The sequence below is a fragment of the Lucilia sericata genome, unplaced genomic scaffold (assembly GCF_015586225.1).
Source record: "Lucilia sericata isolate MDLA Ls3-8-SP2 unplaced genomic scaffold, ASM1558622v1 Contig000490F_arrow, whole genome shotgun sequence".
Classification (NCBI taxonomy): Eukaryota; Metazoa; Arthropoda; class Insecta; order Diptera; family Calliphoridae; genus Lucilia; species Lucilia sericata.
Genome location: NW_023994504.1, coordinates 101,459 through 122,798, shown reverse-complemented (window position 1 = coordinate 122,798; position 21,340 = coordinate 101,459). Strand labels below are relative to the sequence as shown.

At 26.7% G+C, this 21,340-nt stretch overlaps 1 protein-coding gene across 8 annotated transcripts in view; it reads right to left on the bottom strand.

The window, feature by feature from the left end:
- The window catches only part of LOC119605483 (potassium voltage-gated channel protein Shaker), a 122,070-nt gene that overhangs the window by 9,360 nt on the left and 91,370 nt on the right, over window positions 1–21,340 (bottom strand). For 3 of the 8 annotated variants that reach the window (XM_037958623.1, XM_037958618.1, XM_037958617.1), the window contains 8 exons: window positions 20,762–20,785; window positions 20,221–20,342; window positions 19,910–20,063; window positions 19,402–19,573; window positions 11,878–12,007; window positions 8,677–8,867; window positions 7,672–8,070; window positions 6,267–6,890 (listed from right to left, as the gene is read on the bottom strand). In XM_037958623.1, coding sequence (XP_037814551.1) covers window positions 7,679–8,070; window positions 8,677–8,867; window positions 11,878–12,007; window positions 19,402–19,573; window positions 19,910–20,063; window positions 20,221–20,342; window positions 20,762–20,785 — 1,185 coding nt within the window. In that variant the 3' untranslated portion in view covers window positions 6,267–6,890; window positions 7,672–7,678. Of the gene's footprint in view, window positions 1–6,266; window positions 7,553–7,671; window positions 8,071–8,676; window positions 8,868–11,877; window positions 12,008–19,401; window positions 19,574–19,909; window positions 20,064–20,220; window positions 20,343–20,761; window positions 20,786–21,340 lie in introns of those variants that run through there. The other 5 variants (XM_037958620.1, XM_037958624.1, XM_037958619.1 and 2 more) reach the window with 5 other exon arrangements.

Here is a 21,340-nt window from a genome sequence, read left to right as displayed (position 1 = left end):
TTTTAAATTTGTTCGCAAATATATATTCGCTAATATGTTCATTAATATATATATATATATCACACAATAAAAAAAAATGCAAGATTTATTTAAAGCAAATAAGAAGCATCGAAAGACAACAAAATTTTAATTTTCTATCAATACTTTTTGATATGCGTGTTTAGTGGGAAATTACTGAGCAAGGAGTTATTGGCCACAAATTTGGCATAGATCCTTTCATGTAGTAATGTAATTCTCTCACATTTAACAACGATCCCATCTGCCGCAGAGGCCGAAGCCGATCGAAGTTATTACCGACGGCAGCTAATTAAAGTTATCAATGGACAATATAGAATTGCAACAATCAAAAATAATTTATCAAATATAGAAAAAAAGTTAAAGTTACATTAAAAATTTCAATTAAAATCGATACCACATGAAAATATATTAAATCTCGTTTTTTTATGTCTATCTATAAATTAAGGGCGGGTTTTTGAGTGGAAGATTAAAAGCCAATTAATAATGAAGTTGGTTGATCTACAAATAAATTTAATCTGGAAATTAAAATATTATAAGATTCGGATTCCTAGATTACGGTTTAAAAGGATTTATCATTTACTAAAAATATAACTAGAAAAATTAAAATTTTATTAAATTTTTGGAGATTTGTCTTTATAATAAAAACATCTGGGAACTTTAGAATAGAAATATAATGATAAACTTCGTATTATTTATGAAATTAGAAAATCTGTACATTGTTAAATAAATCTTACATTTTATTAATTTTTTAAGATCATTTTGTTTTTTCCTTTACGGTTTAAGCAACATAAACATAAATCTTTTAAATCGTTTTATTTAAAATTTGTGAGCGTGGACGGTTTTCTAAGCTTTTTTAAATATTTAATTGTATTTTTTTTTATTTACAGTAAATGTTTTGATATTTCAATTTATGCAAATTAAATGTCTATATTGCATATCAGTCAATATTAGTTTTCTTTTAAAAATTTAAATGCAAAAAAAAAAAAAAAAACAAATGATAAAAATCATCACCCAAATCTTTTTGAAGAAATATTAAAATATAGATTATAAATACTTCATATAGAAAAATTTTCGAAAAAGAAGAAAAAAAGACAACATAAGTTAAACTTGTATCGAATGATGAAAATACATACATACATGCATATGTATGTACATTAGAGGTGTCCATAAATTACATAGACTTTATTTATATTGTTAATAAGAGTCTACAACTTACATGTGTAAAATTTTAGTAAAATTGGTTAATGGGACCCCTAATTTTTAGCCAGTTTTACATTTTTCAAACGATTTCCGGAATGGGTTCTCGTTATCCGATGTTACCAGAATTTTACACCAGTAAGTTTAAGACACTAATAAAGAAAATAAAAACCATTTAAGCAAACTCCACGTTTTTCGAAAACTTCTAATGAGAAACATCTTTCTTGTTAATCTAATGCAGGCTCACCTCTCAAACGGTGCATGCACAGAATATGGGAAATTTGAAACAATTTTTTTAAATGATCCTCAGATCCCTACCTGCAAACCCTGATCTTTGTATATATTGTCTAAGAAAAATTTCTAAATTTATTGAGTGGACTTTTTGTCCATCGAATAACTTTTAGTGCATAATGAGGGTAAAATATGAACTAAAAAATATTTAAATGGCCAAACAAAATGCCGAATAATTTTGTAGTTATAAATTAGGAAAATTTTGACAACTATTTGGCAGTTTCTCATTTCGACTGAGTTCGACTGAGAACTATTCCTACATGCGATTCTTAAGAAAAGCTGTTTCTCGGGACACTTTAATAGTTTTATATATATGTATGTATGTATGTATGTAATATACATAAGTAAATATTTTTGCATTTATTTTTTTAATTTTGTTTCATGATTTCTAAATAATTGTTGAATCTTTCCTTATTGTTATTTTGTTAAGTATGTTCTGTTTAAAAAAAATCATAAGAGCTTTGCTATTTAAGTTTGTTGGTTTTTAAATTTATTTATTTTACATTGTATTAATTGTTGTTGTTGTATTTGTTTATATTTTTTACATTTGTATTTTTTCTGAAGATTTGTACTTTATTTGATCAGTTTAAATCGGGGGGACTTTTTAAGCAAAAAATTAGATGGGGAATTTGTTTGTATTTATTAGATAGTTTTTAGTTGCATTTAGTTTCATTTATTGTTAAGGATCATTAAAAAAAATATGTATTTAAATGTAATATTTCTTCTGGATTAGTGGTTAAGAAATTAAGCAAAAGTTTTGATCGTTGAAATAAATTTTAATTTTTTATTTCTATTTACAAGCCATATTTTATTTCAAATGTAATTGCTTTTATTGTTAAAGAAAAAACTATTAAATGCATGATTTGATTTTTGCAATATTAAATGTGAGTTTGTTTCTTTGTTTTTCATAGTTTGCTGTAGTTTTACTAATATTGATTTGATGAAAATTTTTCAATTTTACACAAAAATTACAATAAACAGTTAATAATAATATGTATTAGAATTTATTAGTTTAAATGTATTATTTTTTAAGTTGAATATTTAAGTTTATTGACGGCAGTATTTCTATGTACACTATACAAACATACATTAATTTAAATACTTTTATTCACTGAATCAATTTTAATGGATTTAATCATTTGTTTCATACACTGGTCAGGAGAAACTAGGAAATTTGAAAATGTAATATAAAACTATTTATAGAAAAAATGCTAAAAAGATCAACTAGTAGTGATTTTTGGCTTTATAAAAAAACTATAGAAATCGGCGATTTCCATATATGAGTGATTCCTCTAAAACTTTCTTGGACTTTGATATGATCTCTCATATTACCAACAAAACAAATTTAAACTAATTAACGGACCGATCTACGAATACAACAATGTTCAGTTGTATACTTATGGAGAAAACTAATTTATAGCCAAAAAATATTCATGTATATTGTTTTATTTTTGCTTTACAATTTTACAGAATATCGAAAATAAAATCCATTGTCTTTTTAATCAAAATTAACTTAAACTGTCTTATTACGCAAAAAAGTTTCAGTAAAATGGATCTAATTATGGTGTCCTTTTTACGATTTTTTTCAAAACTTTTTAAAAGCTACTTATGTATTTAGTTGTAAGTTTATTTTTATTATTAGAAAATCAAAAATATTAAAGCTAAAAAAGTCTTTCAATTATGTTTATTGCTGTTTTATTATGTCAAAAACTAAAATAAATATATCGCTCATTTACTTCCAGATTGCCATAATTGAAAACTCGAGTATTTTTGAATTGAATAATAAACAAGTAAGAAAGTTAATTAGTCGTGGCCCGATATTAGTTTTTATAAGTGAATTTTGGACATTCAAGTCATTTTCTGAAGGGAATTTTGTATGGAAGGGCCGATCTTTAAGAAATTTGGCGGGGTCATCAAGACTTGTAGAAAACTTTGTTGTGCCGCTTTTTATCGAGATACAATTATATTTAACATAATTAAGAGCTCAAAAGCTCTTTGCGGGGGGTCCTGTTGTATGGGAGCCAGGTGAGAAAAGCGTATGTGCCCAATTTCATCCAATAATTTTGAAAATTTGCAACTTGTACCTTACGCACAAGCTTTACATGGAGAGTCAGACAGACGGACGGTGATGGCTTAATCAACTCAGTAAACGATTCTAATCCAATTGGTATACTTTAAGGGGGCTTTACAAACATCAGCACAAACTCAATATACCCTCTCCACTAAAGTGGTATGTAAAAATTTGCAAAACTATATACTAGTTTTGGTGTTGAGGGATTTTTTGTTTTTAAAGTTAAAACTAGCAGGAATGCATAGCCGGGCATGGCCGACCATATGACTACATCAGTGACTATGTTAAAATTGTGGACCATTTTTTAATAATGAAGCCTTTATATCGTTTTTTACTTTAATTCAGAAATAATTTACAAATTTGTTGAGATTTTCTGAAAGAGGGGTTATATGGGGGGCAAGGGTAAATATGGGCTCATCCTTATAAATGCAGAATTTCATCGTGATAATAGTATTTACAAGTGAATTTTTACCTTCAAGTCATTTTCTGATGGGGATTTTGTATGGGGGCTAAGGAAATGAGGACCGATCATTACGAAAATCGGTAGTGTCATTTAGACTTATGTGTATAAATGTAAGTTTTGCCAATTACTAGATCATTTAACATAATTATAAGCTCAAAAGCAGTATTTGGAGGGTACGATTGTTTGGGGCCTACGCGAAATAGTAAACCGATTTCGACCATTTTCGTCGTTGTGTCAAAAGAAAAGTATGTACCAAATATTATCAATAGCATGAGCACAAGGTTTACATGGACACACAGATGGACATGGTATAATCAACTCAGAAAGTGATTCGAAACCGATTTGTGCACTTTAAAGCGAGTGTAAGGTATAGTTCGTGTTTTTACGAATATTTGATTAGTAAAAATTTTATTTAAATTTAGTTGTCAAATATCATAAAACATCCAAAGCCGTTTTTTTTCGAAACGTACTTTTTTGGATTATGCTAGTCTTGTAGTAAATGAGCGATATGTATGTGAGTAGCGCTATTCAAAGTCTTGTGTATTTAGATTGCATGTATGTTAGTTTTTGTTAGTGTATGTTTTGCAAATACAATAATACAAGACCATTTTCGGATATAGCAAACGTGTTATGAATGATTTATGAAAGAGTGTGAATATGTATTAAATATGCATTAGAGCCTTTTAAGAATAACATTTAGATAAATATCCAGTTGTATTGGAACAAGCTGAAATAATGGTCCGATTTCAACTAGATCGAGAACCATGTATAGAACCATGTATAGTCCAAATTTCATCAAAATGTCTTGAAAATTGCGTCCTATACCTTGCGCACAAGGTTTACATGGACAACCAGACGGACAAAGATATCTCAATCAACCGTGAAAATTACACTGAGTGACAGAAAAAATGACTAACAATTTGACCAAGTGCTTTTCTATTTTTTCTATTTGCAGTATATTCTGTATTTTTAGAAAAAACATATAACTGTCAGGAGCCCCCGAAGATTAGTTGATTGTGTGTGCGATTCTCAGCAGAGACTCTGGGTATCGTCACCCTGCTCGGTAGATAAGGTTATTGTATTGTAATGGTTAAATAAATAAATATCACTGCCGATTTTAATTCGATTGAAATAAATCGTTAATTAAAAATCGGACTAAAGACATTAGAGACAAAAATTAAAAATCTGTTTTTTGGGAAAACTCCTGATTTGTTGGGTATATTAATAAGACATACAAACTGCACTAGATCACGTGGAGAGTATATTCACTTTTTGTAATTCTGTTAAACCTTGATATTTTTTCGAAATTCGGTAAATGCAACTTACAATGAATAAAAATTAATTTTAATTTGCATGATTCCACCAGTTCTACCACCGACTGCCCAAGTGACTAGCTATTGTAACATATGCTTGTCCTACGAGGAAGTCAATTGTCATCCCAGAGATTACGAAAAGTGTCTATGGTGTCCAATCTCTCGCTTACAAAGGAGATACTAAAGTAACGATTATCTTCACCCTCGTTAATAAGAGTACATCCGTGACGAAAGACGAATTACAGCCATCCAGATGGTTAGACGTTAGGGGAAGTTACAGTTAATTTAAAACGCTTTAAAATAATAAAATATTAACAATTGCAATGATGATAAAATAAATCGAAAAAATATCGAATAATTTAACTACATTCTAGGAGGCATATGATTTTCTCGATTCCTATTTACTGCTTCTGAAGTCATGTTCTAGAAATCATTTTAATGAACTTTTTTGGTAGGGCTTTGGATTAATATTTTTTATGATAACGTAGAAAGTGGTTGTTTAATCTACAAAGTGTCTATTTGTAATAGAAATGAAGTACAATTACAAGCCGAGTAGAATCACTTGAATCCCACCTTGGTCAAGCTAAGGGCAGCTGTAAATGTTCGATAAAATCATTACTTCCAAGAATTGCTGAGTATTTATAAAGGCTTTTAATACATATTTATGATTTTTGTTGTATGCGTAATATATTGTATTTTATTGTAATGTTGTGTAATGTGTAATTATTATTAAAATGTAATTGTGTTTGTTTTTCTGGTTGATTTCTATTGCTATTAACTTTCTATACACTATTTTGCAGCTGTCCTTTTTCTAGTTATCATCATTTTGCTTGTTTTTTCAAGTCAGCTATATTCTAAGTTATTATTAGTATATGTATGTAGTATGTTCTAAATCTGATCATAAACATCTTTATCATTGTATGTACTTTTGCTTCTTTGTTTTTGTTTTTTTTTTGTTTTTGTAGGAGGCATTCTCTAAGCCACTGCTAGTTTCATGGATTTTAATTATACATATATTTGTTTAATGGTTTGTTTTTGTCTATAAATTATTATTATCGTTGCAATGGTTTATTTTTTGCCATTTGTTTTTGTTTGTTTTCTTCCTGTTTTCTACTACAATTTTAATTGTCATAAGGATTTTCATAAATATCGTTTTCCTATAATTTCCTAGATACATATTTAGTAGCGTTTTTCTTGATAGTTGTTTCCTCATTATTTTTCATATGGTTGCGATTTTTAAAATTTTCTTCATGAACGGCACGTTTTGTTTTTTTCTTTAAATTTATTTTTGTTTTCTTTTTTTTTATAAATTTTTACCTATTTCAGGTTTTCATGTGTTTATTTGCTAGTTATTTTTTTTAAGATTTTTTTTCGATGTTTTTTATATTTTATTTAATTTTTTTGTTGTTTTTTGTTAATTTTTTTGTTAAATTAATTAAATTACTACTTAAAATTAAATTTTAAACAGCTTTGGTAGTCGTTTCTGGCATCCAACGTATTGTACAAGGCCAAAATATAGCACGTAACGTCTTTTTTACTAAATATTGTTAGATTTAGATTTTTTTTGGTATTTTCATGGTTTCAAAATTGTTTTCAATACAATTGTTGGAAATGCAAAAGAAAATAAAAGCTAAATTTTTATATAGCTCAAATTCAAAACAATGTGGGAATTTAAAAACATTTTTTTACTTAAAAAGTACATATTCATAATCTCTTATACTGCTGCAGTTGGTAGTTTGTATCATATATTTAAAACAGTTTAAGATTTATTAAATTCTTTTACAGAATTAGATTCGCAAAATAAATCAAACGTAATTCTTAATAGCTATTAAATTCATTGCCTCACTTAGATTCATATTTTGTATGTCAAGTTAGAAATCTAGGTTTATTTTTATTAAGCTATTCGAAATTTTGCATTAAAAATCTCTTATATAAGTTATGTGAAAAATAACTTATATAAAAGTCATTTGAAACTTCAAAACACAATCAATTTAAAATATTTTCGATACATGGAATACTTTCGTTTAAGTTTAGGGAGTTGAAAAAAAGAGTTCATGTTTGAAACCAAAAAATATTTTATGTTTAAATACCATATTAATAAAAAGGCAGAAAGAAACATTAATAAAACTGCAATTATTTATTCATTTATGTAAAGGGATGTATAGGAACAAACAAGTTACATACATAATTAAGGCACAACTTTATTTCTCGACAGGATAAGAGATTTTATTGATTACGAAAAGTAAGTACAAAAAAAAAATAAATTAAAAAAATTCCAAAAAATCATAGTGAATAGAATTTGAATGACAGACACTTACCCAGTAGTCAAACGTCGGTCTCGATACTAACAGCCAAAGCATTATTATGTCTATGAGTTTGAATGTTACCACCGCTAGTAACACTGATGGCAGATTGTGTGTAGCCATTTTGCAACTGGATTTGTTGCTGTTGCTGCTGTTGAACTTGTTGCTGCTGCTGTTGTAGTTGCTTATCTGGCGGCGTTTGCTGTTGTTGCTGAGGCGGTGCTGGCAGGGTTGTGGTAGCAGTAGTTGTTGCTGTTGGAGTTAAATGTGAATGATGAGTGGTGGCTCCTAAAAATGGAGCCAATGAACGACCAGGATGCATGTCAGTCATTCCTGGCGTTGATTCGACACCATCATCTAAATCCATCATATCCGATGAGGACTCAGATAACGATGATTTCTTTAAATGTTGACCTACTCGTTTTTATTTCATTACAATGTGATGGTAGGTAGAGTGAATGTTTTATTATGTATCAATCGAATTTTAATATTTTTTGTTTTTTTTTTTTTATTATTATTTTTAATTATTATGTTGTGTAAATATGGGAATAGAAAAGAAAAAAAGAAATAAATTAAGCTAGTGAATTTACCAAAACAAGCTTAATAATAATTATTACAAATTTCATAATTCATAACATAATTTAAAATTATTAATTTTCATATTTTTGTTAATTGTAGGAGGAAAAGTATTAAGTTGGGGGAGGGGGGGATCAAGAGATATTACGTTAATATGACTGTGTGCTAGTATTAAAAGAAAACAAATTCAATTCTACTATAAAATCTACTTATAATAAGCCTGTTTATAAAAAAATGTTTAATATTTAATATATTTATGTTGATACTTTATAAATATTATTAGTAGTTAACTGTAAATCTGAGATTATTTCTATAGATAGAGGAGATATAGAGAGTGTATGTGTGTGTTAAGCATGTTTTGACTTAATAATAATGTGTAATAAATAGCATGTCTAAATAATAAAGAGAATAACAATAGAATAAAGCAATGAAAAGCCGACTTACCTAATGTACCAGGTAAATATGGACAACTAGTAACATGATTGAAGTTTTGGCTCTGCATCTCCTCTTGATCCGTTTCACGGTGATAGAAATAATTGAAATTACTGACAATAACCGGTACCGGTAGAGCGATTGTCAAGACACCAGCAATGGCACACAGTGATCCCACAATTTTACCCCAAACTCCGACCGGCCTACGTAGCGTCATTCACAAGTACATATTCGTAATATCGTTTCACGTTTTCAGATTTTAGTTCAATTTCAATTTTGTATTTTTGTATATTCATTCAATGGGGAAGTTAGATGTGGGGTCATTTATCAAATTCAAATTCGTTATATTTTTGGTTTTGTAAAGTTTTTTTTTTGGTATTTGGTTAATAAGAGTTTAAGGAATTTTTTATATATTGTTTATTTGGCATATTATATTTTTTTTTTGATTTTTTTGGTATGGAGAGAGAGTACGTACGATGTATATAAACGAACGAACGAACGATAAAAAAATAAACAAATGAAAATACAAATATAATAAATTATGGAGTAAAATTTCGATCTTTTTATGTTTTTGTTTTTTTTTTTTTTGATTTCTATGTATGTTAATTGTTATTATAAAATAAAATTAATAAGGATACATAATAAGACATATAGGAGAAAATGGGCGTGTAAGTATGTAGATAAAAAATGATTTACACATACATAATAATTAATAGGAAAGAAATACATAAATTTCAATAATAAATAATTTATATAAAATGTATTTGTACAATATATTAACAGTAGCAGTAGTAAATGTTATAATAGTCATTAATATACTTCTTATTATATAAATATATAGAAAGAGGGGGAGGGAGATTTTAAGAGAGCGAAAGGCAGCGATCAGGTTTTAAGGGAAAAAGGTGAGTGAATAATAAGTATAAAAAGGGCGAGTGTAGTAAAATGGGTGCAGTTGCTGAGAGATTGTTAAAAAAAAGTATGTTTTATTAAATCAAAATTAAATTCTATTTATTGTTCAATATGATCATTAAAAATATATCACAAGCGGCAGTAATATGATAATCAACTTTCAAATGTTTTTTTTTTGCATATTTGTAAACTTTTTGCAATTAAAGTCCATTGGTCTATTAGATTCTAAAAAATATCAGTTCTATGTACTAAGTTACTTTTATTAATATCTAAAGGATCACGCAGTTTTAGATTTTTAAACTTAAACTACACTATGAAAGTAAAACTTATTTTTCAATCAGTCTGCTGGCAACTTTATGTTCAATTGTTAGTTGTTAATTGTTAGAGAATCTAGCTGTTAAGCGTAGTGATATATTAGTATAATAATAAGTTATAAAAATCTAAAATCGATAAGTCAAGCTAGTCTAATATTTGTCCTTTTAAACTAAGCTCTATTGAGATGTCATATAAAAAGTTATCCTAACTATGAGAGCAAAACAAAATTAAATGTGATATGACTGATGTCATAACGGTTTAATGCTTCCCGGTCACCAATTTATATACAGGTTGTCCTAATAACTTCACATATTCAACCTGAGTTCTGATGTTATTTGAAGCAAAATACGGTTCATACCGCATTTAGTGTATTAACACAATGTTAACATTCGAAGTAATTTCTTAATTTAATTATAATAATCGTTGTCAGTTCTACAAATATGTTGTAAAATATTAATAATAATATATGTATGTAGGTATGTTTGTATATTTGCATATATTCATTCGTATTTTGTTCATCATGAACCACAATAAAATATATCAAATACTAGGAAAATGGGCAAAAATTACTGAAAATGTAAAATTGAAAATTTTCTAGATTTTCTACAAACTATTTAGTCTCTGAATGATAAACGACATGAAGATAATTTATGCATGTATTTAATTATGTATGTATGTATGTAGGTGCAAAAATGTTGATTAAACAAAATATGAAGGGAAAACATAACTGAGAGCGAAAGAGAGAAAGAATAAAAGGAAACAAATGACAGATAGAGATATGGTAACAGACGTTTCGATTGAATGTTTTTTGTTTTTGATTAGTGTATAATGCACACATGACATTTAACAAAAAATTTTAATGAATCCAATTGTTATTTTCTTTCTAAGAAAATAATTAAAGAACATGCTAAATTATGTAACAAATACATATTTTGGCCAATTTTTAAAAAATTTAAAATTGAACAAAAATCAAAAGAAACACAAGTATTCAAATAAAAAATGCAAAACATGCAACAAGCTTAAGCAGCATTTTAAAATAAATTAATCCAACATAAAACAAAATTGGAGTAAAAATTAAAATCTCTTCAAAAATTTCCACGCATTCAATTTTATGTTAAAAGTAAAGCAAATTAAAAGTTTTGGCTAAAATGAAAAAGAAAAACGATTTTTTTTTTGGAAAAAGAAATTTAAGTGCTCTTTATAAAAAGGCTCTTCTTTTGTAAAATGTGCTTTGAAAATTATAAATATTTATGATTTTTAATATGTATAGTGTCGAAATATTGGGGAGTAGAAAAAAAAAGCCATGGTGTTTGATGTATAAAGTAATAAACATTGTTTTAAGAATGAAATCGTATCAATGAATTTTAATGTCGCTTGATTGTTTTATACATAAAAAGGATGACTCTTTTATTTTTGATTCTGTACGACTTCAAGTGCAAATCATATGAAAGATGATGATAGAATATTTAAAAATACAATAGTAGTATTCACGAAAGCTTGCCATAACAGACGAGTGTTTCTATCTAGGCAGTTTAAACTTTAGATTTTTGATTAAAAATGCAAGATTTCATGAAGACCATAAATAATATTGCTGTATCTTTATCGTAATTTATTTAAGCGATGAGACTTGAAATTAAAGATATTAAATATGATAACGCGTTCAACATTTACGATAAAATACAGCAACTTTAGTAAAGATTAATATAAAGAAAAAAAAATTAAAAATATTTTAATTAAATTTCGATAAAATGCTCAAATATGCTTAAGTGTCAGTTTCTTTTGAGCATTTGCTTCGAATTAAAAGAAAACAAAATTCACAAACTCAGAGTGAGAAAAATAGATAGAGAAATCAAACAAACTCATAAATAAAAAAACATAAAAACAAAGTATTAAGACAAAACAAAAACATAAACAAAGTAAGAAAGTAATAGAAAGATAGAAAGAGAAAGAAAATCGAAAATCTATAGTAAAATTAAAGTTTTTGCATACGTCATGTCACCATATCCAACGGTTGTCATGGTAACGACAGCCCACCAAAATGCATCGGGTATGGACTTGAAGAAGGAATTTTCGCTTCCAGCTTCCGCAAAATAAACCGCCGATGAGAAGAGTACAACGCCTAGAAAATTTCAAATGTTTGTATATAGAACGTTTGGTTTGGTCTATTTGTTTATTGTTTTTTTTTTTTATTAATGGAGTTTAAAAAGATTTCAATGAATAACTTTTTGTTTTCGCCTGCTTTTTTCAATGCTTCGTGGATTATTTGGTAGGATTACAAGGATGGGGATGGGGTTACATGATTTGAAGGCTGGCAAATCTAAGGAGTTGACTGGTAGTAATATTTGTTAGTGTTGTTTGATTTTATTTGCAAATATTAAGCTTAATAATTGAGTGATAATAGTTTATTTGTTTTGAAGTGTCTTGAGTGTGTTGCAATAAAATTACCTAAAAAAGAAGTTTTTTTTTTTAAATATATAAAATTATTTAAAAAAACTCCTGCATAAAATTTGATGGATTTAAAATTTACAATTTTAGTTAAAATTTCCCAAGCAGAAAAACCTTTATTATTTTCAATATTTTATACTTTTTTCTTAAGAGGCGTCTTAATACTAATTTTTTCAAGTGTAGGCTGTGTTGTATGCAAATTAGAAATTTCTATCAGTTGACTGGAAATTTCATTTCAATTTAAAGGACCTGTTAACGAAATATGGTGATATTTTAGCATCTTTTGTTATTAGAAATAAAAAGAAATTAAAAAAAACAATTTAAATTAAGAAAAAATAAACACATGCTTAATTAAATTATTTTTTGAAAGAAAAAACAAAAATAATTAAACAAATAAAAATACACGGACAACATTGACGAATTTTTACAATTTTTGAGTAGACCTCAAGAAGTAATAAAAAATTTAACAAAAAACAATTGAGTTTTAAAAGGCCACTTTTTTACAAACAACACCACCACAATGTAGACAACATTGATATAATGAATAAATATTTATTTTTATTAAAATTGAATACATAATAGTATATATTTATAATTATATTCATTTTTTACATATTGTGTATAGAAATAGAAAAGTAACACGGGATAGATAAAGTAGAAATCATAGGAAAGATATCTAGAAAACCGATTCATTACTAATGAAAACGACATAAAATTGACATTATATGTGAAATCTGAATCGAAACTCCAAACTCTTTCTTATGATAGAAAAGAAGTAATTAGTTAAAATGTTATTCTTTTATTTTCACATTGATTCAATAGTAATATTATTTATTAATTTGATTCCACGCACTTTTTCAAAATTTCATTTAATTCTCACATTCACATTACACAAACATTCAAAATATGCTGACAGTGATTAAGAGAGAGAGAGAGAGCAAATCATTTATTATCATTTTTACACCATTTACAAATTGTACTTAAAAATTAGTATGTAGTAGTAAAATTAGTATTTTATGCTGTGGTAGGGCAGTAGAAAAAGTTGGAATAGTTGTAATAATAGCGGGGTTAATTTAAATTATTTATTAACTTATATATAATATATTTAATAGACAATAAAAAATAAGAATTATTGAGAAACGGACCGTTTTTCTTTGTTTTTTTTTTTGGTTTTTGATCAATTGTGTACAAATAATTGGGTTTAGTTTAAATTTAAAATACATAGAAATTTTATATTTAAAATTTTCTTTTTTTATACCTCATATCACCATATCCCACTGTGGTCATGGTAACCACGGCCCACCAAAATGCATCAGGTATTGATTTGAAGAATGATACTTCGGCGCCAGCCTCCGCGAAATATACCGCCGATGAGAATAGTACAACACCTTATTTCATAGCATTTTTATAAATTTGTTTTTTTTTTAATTTATTGATTGGTTTTCATTTTGGCGTGTGTGTATTTAGAAAAAATTTTGAAAAATTAGTAACTATTTTATAAACTTATTTAGTATTTTAATTATGCATAACTTAAAAAATAAATTTATTTGTTCTGCTTGGGATATTTTAGATAGTTAATTTGTATGTTTTAATTGTAGATTTTGCCTTAAGCACAATAGTAATTATTTAATAAATTACATTACACAATAAATAAAAACCTAATTTATTTGACCTATATTGTTATTACAGCATTGGATGATACTAATACATATATTATAGAATTTATTATTTAAGAATTCAGAAAAAGTGAAAGTTATCTTCAATAAAGATAGTCAGTCCATAAAGTTTATAGATGATAGAAACACATATCGTCAAAACAGATTATAACCGAAAATTTTATAGCTGAAATCATGAACTGTATCGTAGTACCTCAGTTAAATTAAAAATGTCACATGGGGAAACCGAAAATCGGATCGACATTAAAACTTTTTAATGTAGAAATGTTTTCATTAACACCTAGTATGCCCAACACTGTAACCACATAATAAATTAACTATTGTGCTTAATTGTTAATATATGCAAGAGAAAAAAATGCAAAAAATGTATATTATTTTTACACATGTAAAACTTAAACATTTTTCAAGTCTAGTTATAAAAGAATCTGTAAATAGAAATTCATATATATTTATAGATTTTTGTTTGTTAATTCTTGTATATTACATTTAATTAATTAGTTCAACTAACTACAAAATTGTTAAACAATTTACTAATATATGGTGCAGTTTAAATAAAAGTTAATTTATTGGAGGGGATTAACTATTTAATTAACTAATGAACTAATACGTATTTAGTAATGTTAAGTAAATAATTAGTAAACTTAAGTGCAAATTAATAATAAAGAAATTTTATGACTAAGAAAAAACAAAAAAATATTTATTAAAAATAAAAGAAAGAAATAATAATATAATATTTTAAATTTATACTGAACCTTGTATTTATTTTGTTTGTTTTATCTTATTGTAATAAATAACACTAGTCAACAAAAAAACGCAAATATTGAATATGTATATATACTTGAAGCATTTTACGATACAAGCTACTGCCATACCTTTAGTAGAAAAATGGCTAACAAAAGCTAGAAAGTTGAAGAACTTTATTTTTAAAACAATAAGTTAGAATGTTTTTACGTATCTATGTATTTTTAATGATTTTAATAATTCAAATTATTTGCTTCAGTTCTGCTTTCCAGGTTTCCTTTTATGAATAGGCCCTATGGCATGACATATTGCTTTTTGAAGCCAATATTTGTATGTGACAGATAAACATTTTATAAGTTTGTATGCTTAGAATTTAAACATTTAAACTTGAATGTGGCTTTAGAATGTTTTGTGGTACTTTCTCTTGGTGTCAAGAAATCGAAGTGTTTTACGTGAATTCCTGCCATGTTGGCTTTATTTCACGGTGGAACTTTTTCAACCACAGGGTGAGCTGATTATACGACTCACCACCGCCCCTGTGCCTCTCCAATAACCGGAACAAGACAAAGTACGAAACTCTGCCCTGTGGGCTAACAGTTCCCGTGGTACTAGATTATGTGGTTCTCTGGTTCGACCACATGTCAAATCAGTCCAAGGAAAAGCTGAGGATACATTTGATAATCAACAGTTTATAGTACCGGTAGACTAGAGACCCCCGGGGGTCTCTTGGTATAAATTTTTCATCTCCTTAAAAATTATGCTTTAATATTCGAATGATTGAATACCAGTTTCAAACAATTTTTCTTTGTTTTGAGGCTTAACGCCCATCGGTTTGTTGACTAGTGTGTAGAAAATGACGAATCTTTTAAAGATCTTTTCATATTAAGAATTATGCATATTGGTTAATTGGAAATAAGTAAACAAGTCAAATGGGCGATTTCGTGTCAAGTGACCCAACTCAAAAAATCGATTTGAATGAAATTTGCACCATGGTTAGTACTATTGGATAGTAGGATTGACACAAATTTTCAGCTCTATCGGTCATGAACTGCCGGACTTAGAGGGGGTCATAGTTGGATATTTTGGTCATACAGGGTTTTATTCAAATGAGTGTAACTTTTCACCTATTGGTCCTAGCAAAATTTTTCCAAAGGAGTTCAAATAAGTAGATATTTCTTCATTGCATGCAAAAATTATAATTTTTTTTAGAGGGATAACTATAAAAAGTGTTTAAACTCAAAAAGTAATTTTAAAATATAATTTTTTTTACATATGGCCCTTGCATCCCACTAAGTGATCACAAAGCTTTTGAGCAACAAATAAAATGTCCATTTTAATAAAAGGGGAAATTTAAGTGCCAAAAATATTGAAAAAATCTTATTATTGAGTTAAAAAATATTATTTTTAATAGCATCCCCTTATGGGACTATAAAGCTCTTAAAAGAAATTGTATAAGCTTTCTTCTGAGCAAAAAAAGGGAGTTTAAAAAAAATATTTAATTTATTTTGGCAACAATGAAGAAATAGCTATCTGATCTCCCTTGGACAATTTTTGCTAGGACCAATAGATGAAAAGTTACACTTATTTGAATAAAACATTGTTTGGCCAAAATGTCCAACTTTGACCCCCTCTAAGTCCGTTCTTGACCGATAGAGCTGAAAGTTTGTGTCTGTCCTACTATCAAATAGTACTAACCTTGCAGCAAATTTTATCCAAATCGGAAGACATCGATTTTAAAAGTTGGGTAACTTGACACGAAATTGTCCATATGTATATGCCCAGCTAAAACAGATTATATGTATATGGAACATACATATATGAAGCATATTTTAACATATTTCGATATATATTCATACATAGCAAAATTTTTCATAAATAATTCCATATATGCGCCATTTTTCGGATATAAATACAGATATGTATGCAATTTATGGATTGTTTTTAGCTGGGTGTATTTATATAGAATGTTTAACATAGAATAATGTAATAATATGTATGTATAAATAAATATACTATGTATACTTATATATACAAAAGTAAATAAGTAGTTTAAAGAATAGATAAGTATATATTCAATATGTATAATTGTATGTATGTATATATGAAGAAACAACAGCTAAACTACATAAACTACTAAATAATATTTATTACAGAAATCATAAAAAATTAACTTAATTTATTTATTTAAACTAAACACTGTTGAGTTCAATTGTTAATATCCTTAAAATGAATAGTTTGACGAAAAAATTAAGTTGTTTTTTTTTTTTGTAAGTTTATAAAGAGTTAAATAGATTTTTGTTTAAATATAAGTATATGTAGTAGTTATATGTAAATTTCAAATACTCTACAGCTAAGCTCTAATTGTAAAAATATTAACAAATATTTAGTAAGATTGTGCATTTAGTTAATTACAGACAAAATATTAATAACTGAAAATTTATATGTATATTGTACCGTTATAAAAGATAGTTTTTATCGTTTATAAACGGCAATAGTAAAATGGAACCAAAAAATGTAAAAGCATAAAGCTCCAAATTAATAAATATTGAATAGAACAACAATTAATTATTAATAACTATAACTCAAGATCTATTGGTTACTAAAAACGTTTGTTAGCAAACAAATAATAATATAACATTTTAATATAAATTGATTTTGTTAATTACTTTAAAATAAACTTCAACAAGTACATAAAGCACGCAACATTTACAGTTGAAACAATTAAACAAATTTGTTTAATTAATTTTTTGTTACAAATTATTTTGGACAATTTTTTATTTTTCAAACAGAATGGATATAATTTTAATTAGTTCAATTTAACTGAAAATTATTGCAGTTTTTATTCCGAAATCAGAAAAATAATTTAATTTGAAATTTTCATTTAAATTTGTTCAATTAAAATTATAAACGACTGTTTTCTTAAAAAATATTTTTTACTTTGTCAAAGTATATCTCGAGTAATAGACTAAAATTCGAGTAAATTTTAATGGAATATCATTTTGTTTTCATTAATTTTTGTTTAAGACAAAAACAGACACCAATTTATAAACTAGTTTTTTTGCAGCGTTTTTTATATGTAGATATGTATGTTTATTTAATTCAGTACATCACACAATAAGTTTTTCCTTTGGTTGGTTATTTTATGGGAAATAATTCATATTCTTTATAACATTTAGTTTAAAGTATAAATCATGTGATTCTATCAATCGAATCTCTAGAATTCAATCCAAGGAACAATCCATGAGGAAGTTAAAGTTAAAATCGATCTATTTGAAAGTTATAATCTTTAGCAGAATTACTAAATTTATGTATTTTAGATTGATTTTCCCGTGTGTACATTAGATCCTATTATGGTGCGATTTTCGCAAAATGTAAAGATTGAAGTTTGTTAAAAGTTTTTATGAAAAACTAATACAAATTTTATTTTACGTTTAAACTATTATAGATTGATAGATTTATGCGCATGTAGGTATTGAACCTTACATGGATGGTTAATTTTGTATCAATCATTACCAAGTTTGGCAGTATGGTTCGGACTTCGGTGGATTTTTTACAGATTTGCCGATTATATTGGGACTAGAAGAAAACGAAAACTAATTTGAAATGATTTTAAATAATTCTTTGATATTACAAACTTCCTCATCAGAACAATGCATTTAAATTATTTTTCCACAAACACAACCAACCATAGATAATTTTATTGTGCACCTAACTATGTATAACTATTAAAACACATATATTTAAATATACCTACAATTTTCGTTAGAAAATACATACACCCTACTCTATTATTTATATAAAAAAATAAAAATATTATTATTTTTTTAAAATACTTAGACAAATTAGTTTTTTCTTCTATAAATTTGTTTTCGTAAATTATTTGATTTCAAGGTACAGTACAAATAATATTCACACTTATATATTTTTATATTTCGTTGTTATTTGTTACGGTTAAAAAATAAAAATCAAATTAAAAAAGCAATAAAATATATATTTCTTTTTATCTTTCACTTCTTAGAGTTTATTTTTTGTTGTAAATAATTACGAAAAGCGTAGGAAGGGAGGAAGTTAAAAGTAAAAGAAAACATATAAAGAAAATTGTTTAAGAAAGTTTGGAAAAAACAAAAAAATTATACTCAAGTGCAATTCATTTGTTAACTTTTGAATGTTAATCAAATAGAAGATCCTAAATCTTAGTTTTTATTTTCATTATAGTTTCATATTAATTGTATGTGTAAACTAACACGACCTTAAAGAGCCTATTATTTATAATAAATTTGTATAAAAAGAAAAACAACAAATAATAAAATTTACATGTATTTGATGTTGAAGGTGTTTAGTAAAGCCACAAACCCTCGTTTATTCTAGTGGTTTGAAAATTAACTAGGCTGAGTTAGCAGAGAGAGTTTGTTTTTGCTGTAGTTGGGGTTTAATTGTTTGTTTTTTGTTTAATAAGTGTGATGTAAATAGTTGTGTTTGTAAGTACTTTTTTATTATTGTTATTATTGTATTCTTTATATTATATATAGTAGGTAATTGTTATTAGAGAGAGAGAGTGGGGAATAAGCATAATAATGATTAAGTCGTCTTGTGTGTTTGTAATTATTGTTTTTTGGTATTTTGTTTTGTTTTTGTTTTATACGAAACTTACCTATAAATAAGAAAAATATAAGTAAACCTAATTCCCGCATAGAGGCTTTCAGAGTTCGTCCTAAAATTTGTAAACCCTTCGAATGCCTAGATAACTTAAATATTCGAAATACTCGAACTAATCGTATCACTCGTAATATTGCCAAGGACATAGCCTGATTCGATGACTTGTCCTAAAAATTACAATTTAATAACGTATTTTACAACAATTATAAATAATTAAGTTCATAATACATAGTAAATACAAATAAAAGTGAAAAACAACAAAAAAGTTTTTAATAAAAAAAACTAAAATTAATAAAAAACGAGCATTTTAAATAATTTTCAAAACAATAAATAATAAACAATGTTTTGTCAGAGTATCAGTATGTTTTTTATCTTCAGTTGTATTTTTTTTTTGTGTTTTTATCTTTTCAAAACATTTACATACATTTAGTTCGAAGTTCTTTTGTTGTTGTTGTTATTTCAATACACATAAAACGCTTAAGCACGCACACGAATAAACATACCTGTGGACTGACTGGCGCTTTTGGAAGATTTAATGTGTCTTCCTCTTCGGCTACAACAGTACCCAATGTTATGAAATAAGGAATGATGGCGATTATGTCAATAACATTCATGACATCCCTGCAGAAATGTAATTTGTTCGGACATGCGAGGAACCTAATAGAGTGCATATGCACACCCACACACAAGCATAAGAGATAATAATAATATGGTAAAAATATAAGAGATTAAATGTATCATTAACATTATCATTATTATGTGCAAGTGTGTTAAGAAATGGAGAGAGAGTGGGGTGCGGCAAAAAGGTACTTACCTAACAGTGAGTTCAAATGTAAACCAAATAATACATAACGTTTCTATAAGGAAGAAAGGATCTGTGATGTCAGGCACCTCATCTTCCTCGATTTTTGTGCCATTTGTAGTTGTGTTGAACACCTGAAAATTTTATTAAATGTTTAATTTAAATGATATTTGAGAAAAATAGTGTTTATGATTTATTTGCAGTCAGGGAAGACGAAGGGCATTACTTTAAATCTAGCATTTGATTATAATACTCGACTAATATAGGCTGGAAGATATCTCAATGAAATATAACATGAAATCCTTTTAGATACGACGTTTTTCTTTTCTTTTTTATTCATTTAATCAAAGAGAAACATATAGACAAATTGGAATTTACTATTTTACATAAAAAGTAAATTTTTGTTTAGAAATCCAAAACTTTTGGCGAAAACGGTAGTTTAGCATTACAATATAACAAAATAATGACAAATCTTATAAAGCCAAAGTACAGATAAATATTAAATGTTGCATTATATAAGTTCAATACAAAAATAAAAATAAAACAGGTTTACCAGATCTTGGACTTCTTTTGCACTCTTTTACATTCCAATTAAAATAAAATAAAAAACAATTTGAACGCAATGAGAATTCGGAGAAAGTTAAAACAAACAATTATCAATTACATCAACAACAAATTACACTCATAGAAAAATATTTGTTTTTGTATAATAACTTAAAATTTATTTTCCCACAATTGATTAGTTTCTTATGAATTTATCTATGAGTGCAAGTCTTCGTGTGCAACTGCCAATTAAAGCAAAATAATTTTTGCTAAATCACCAGTTATAATATTTTCTTTTTTTTTTTTTTTTGCTTTGGAGAAATGTTTTAAATTTTTATTTTTTTTTAGCATTAATATTGATTTAATTGAGCACAACATTGATACAGCAATATTGTTTAGTATATTTTTAAATTTATGTACGTTAGAGCTCCAGTTGGTATACGTTATTTTCAAATAAACTATTAGATTTGAGTTATTCTGAAAGAAGAAAATACATGTTGAAATAAGTTCGGGCACTTAAGTTTGTAGATGATTTCATTGGCGTGTAATGAATATATTAATACCTAGGTCAATTACTAATTAGATGTAA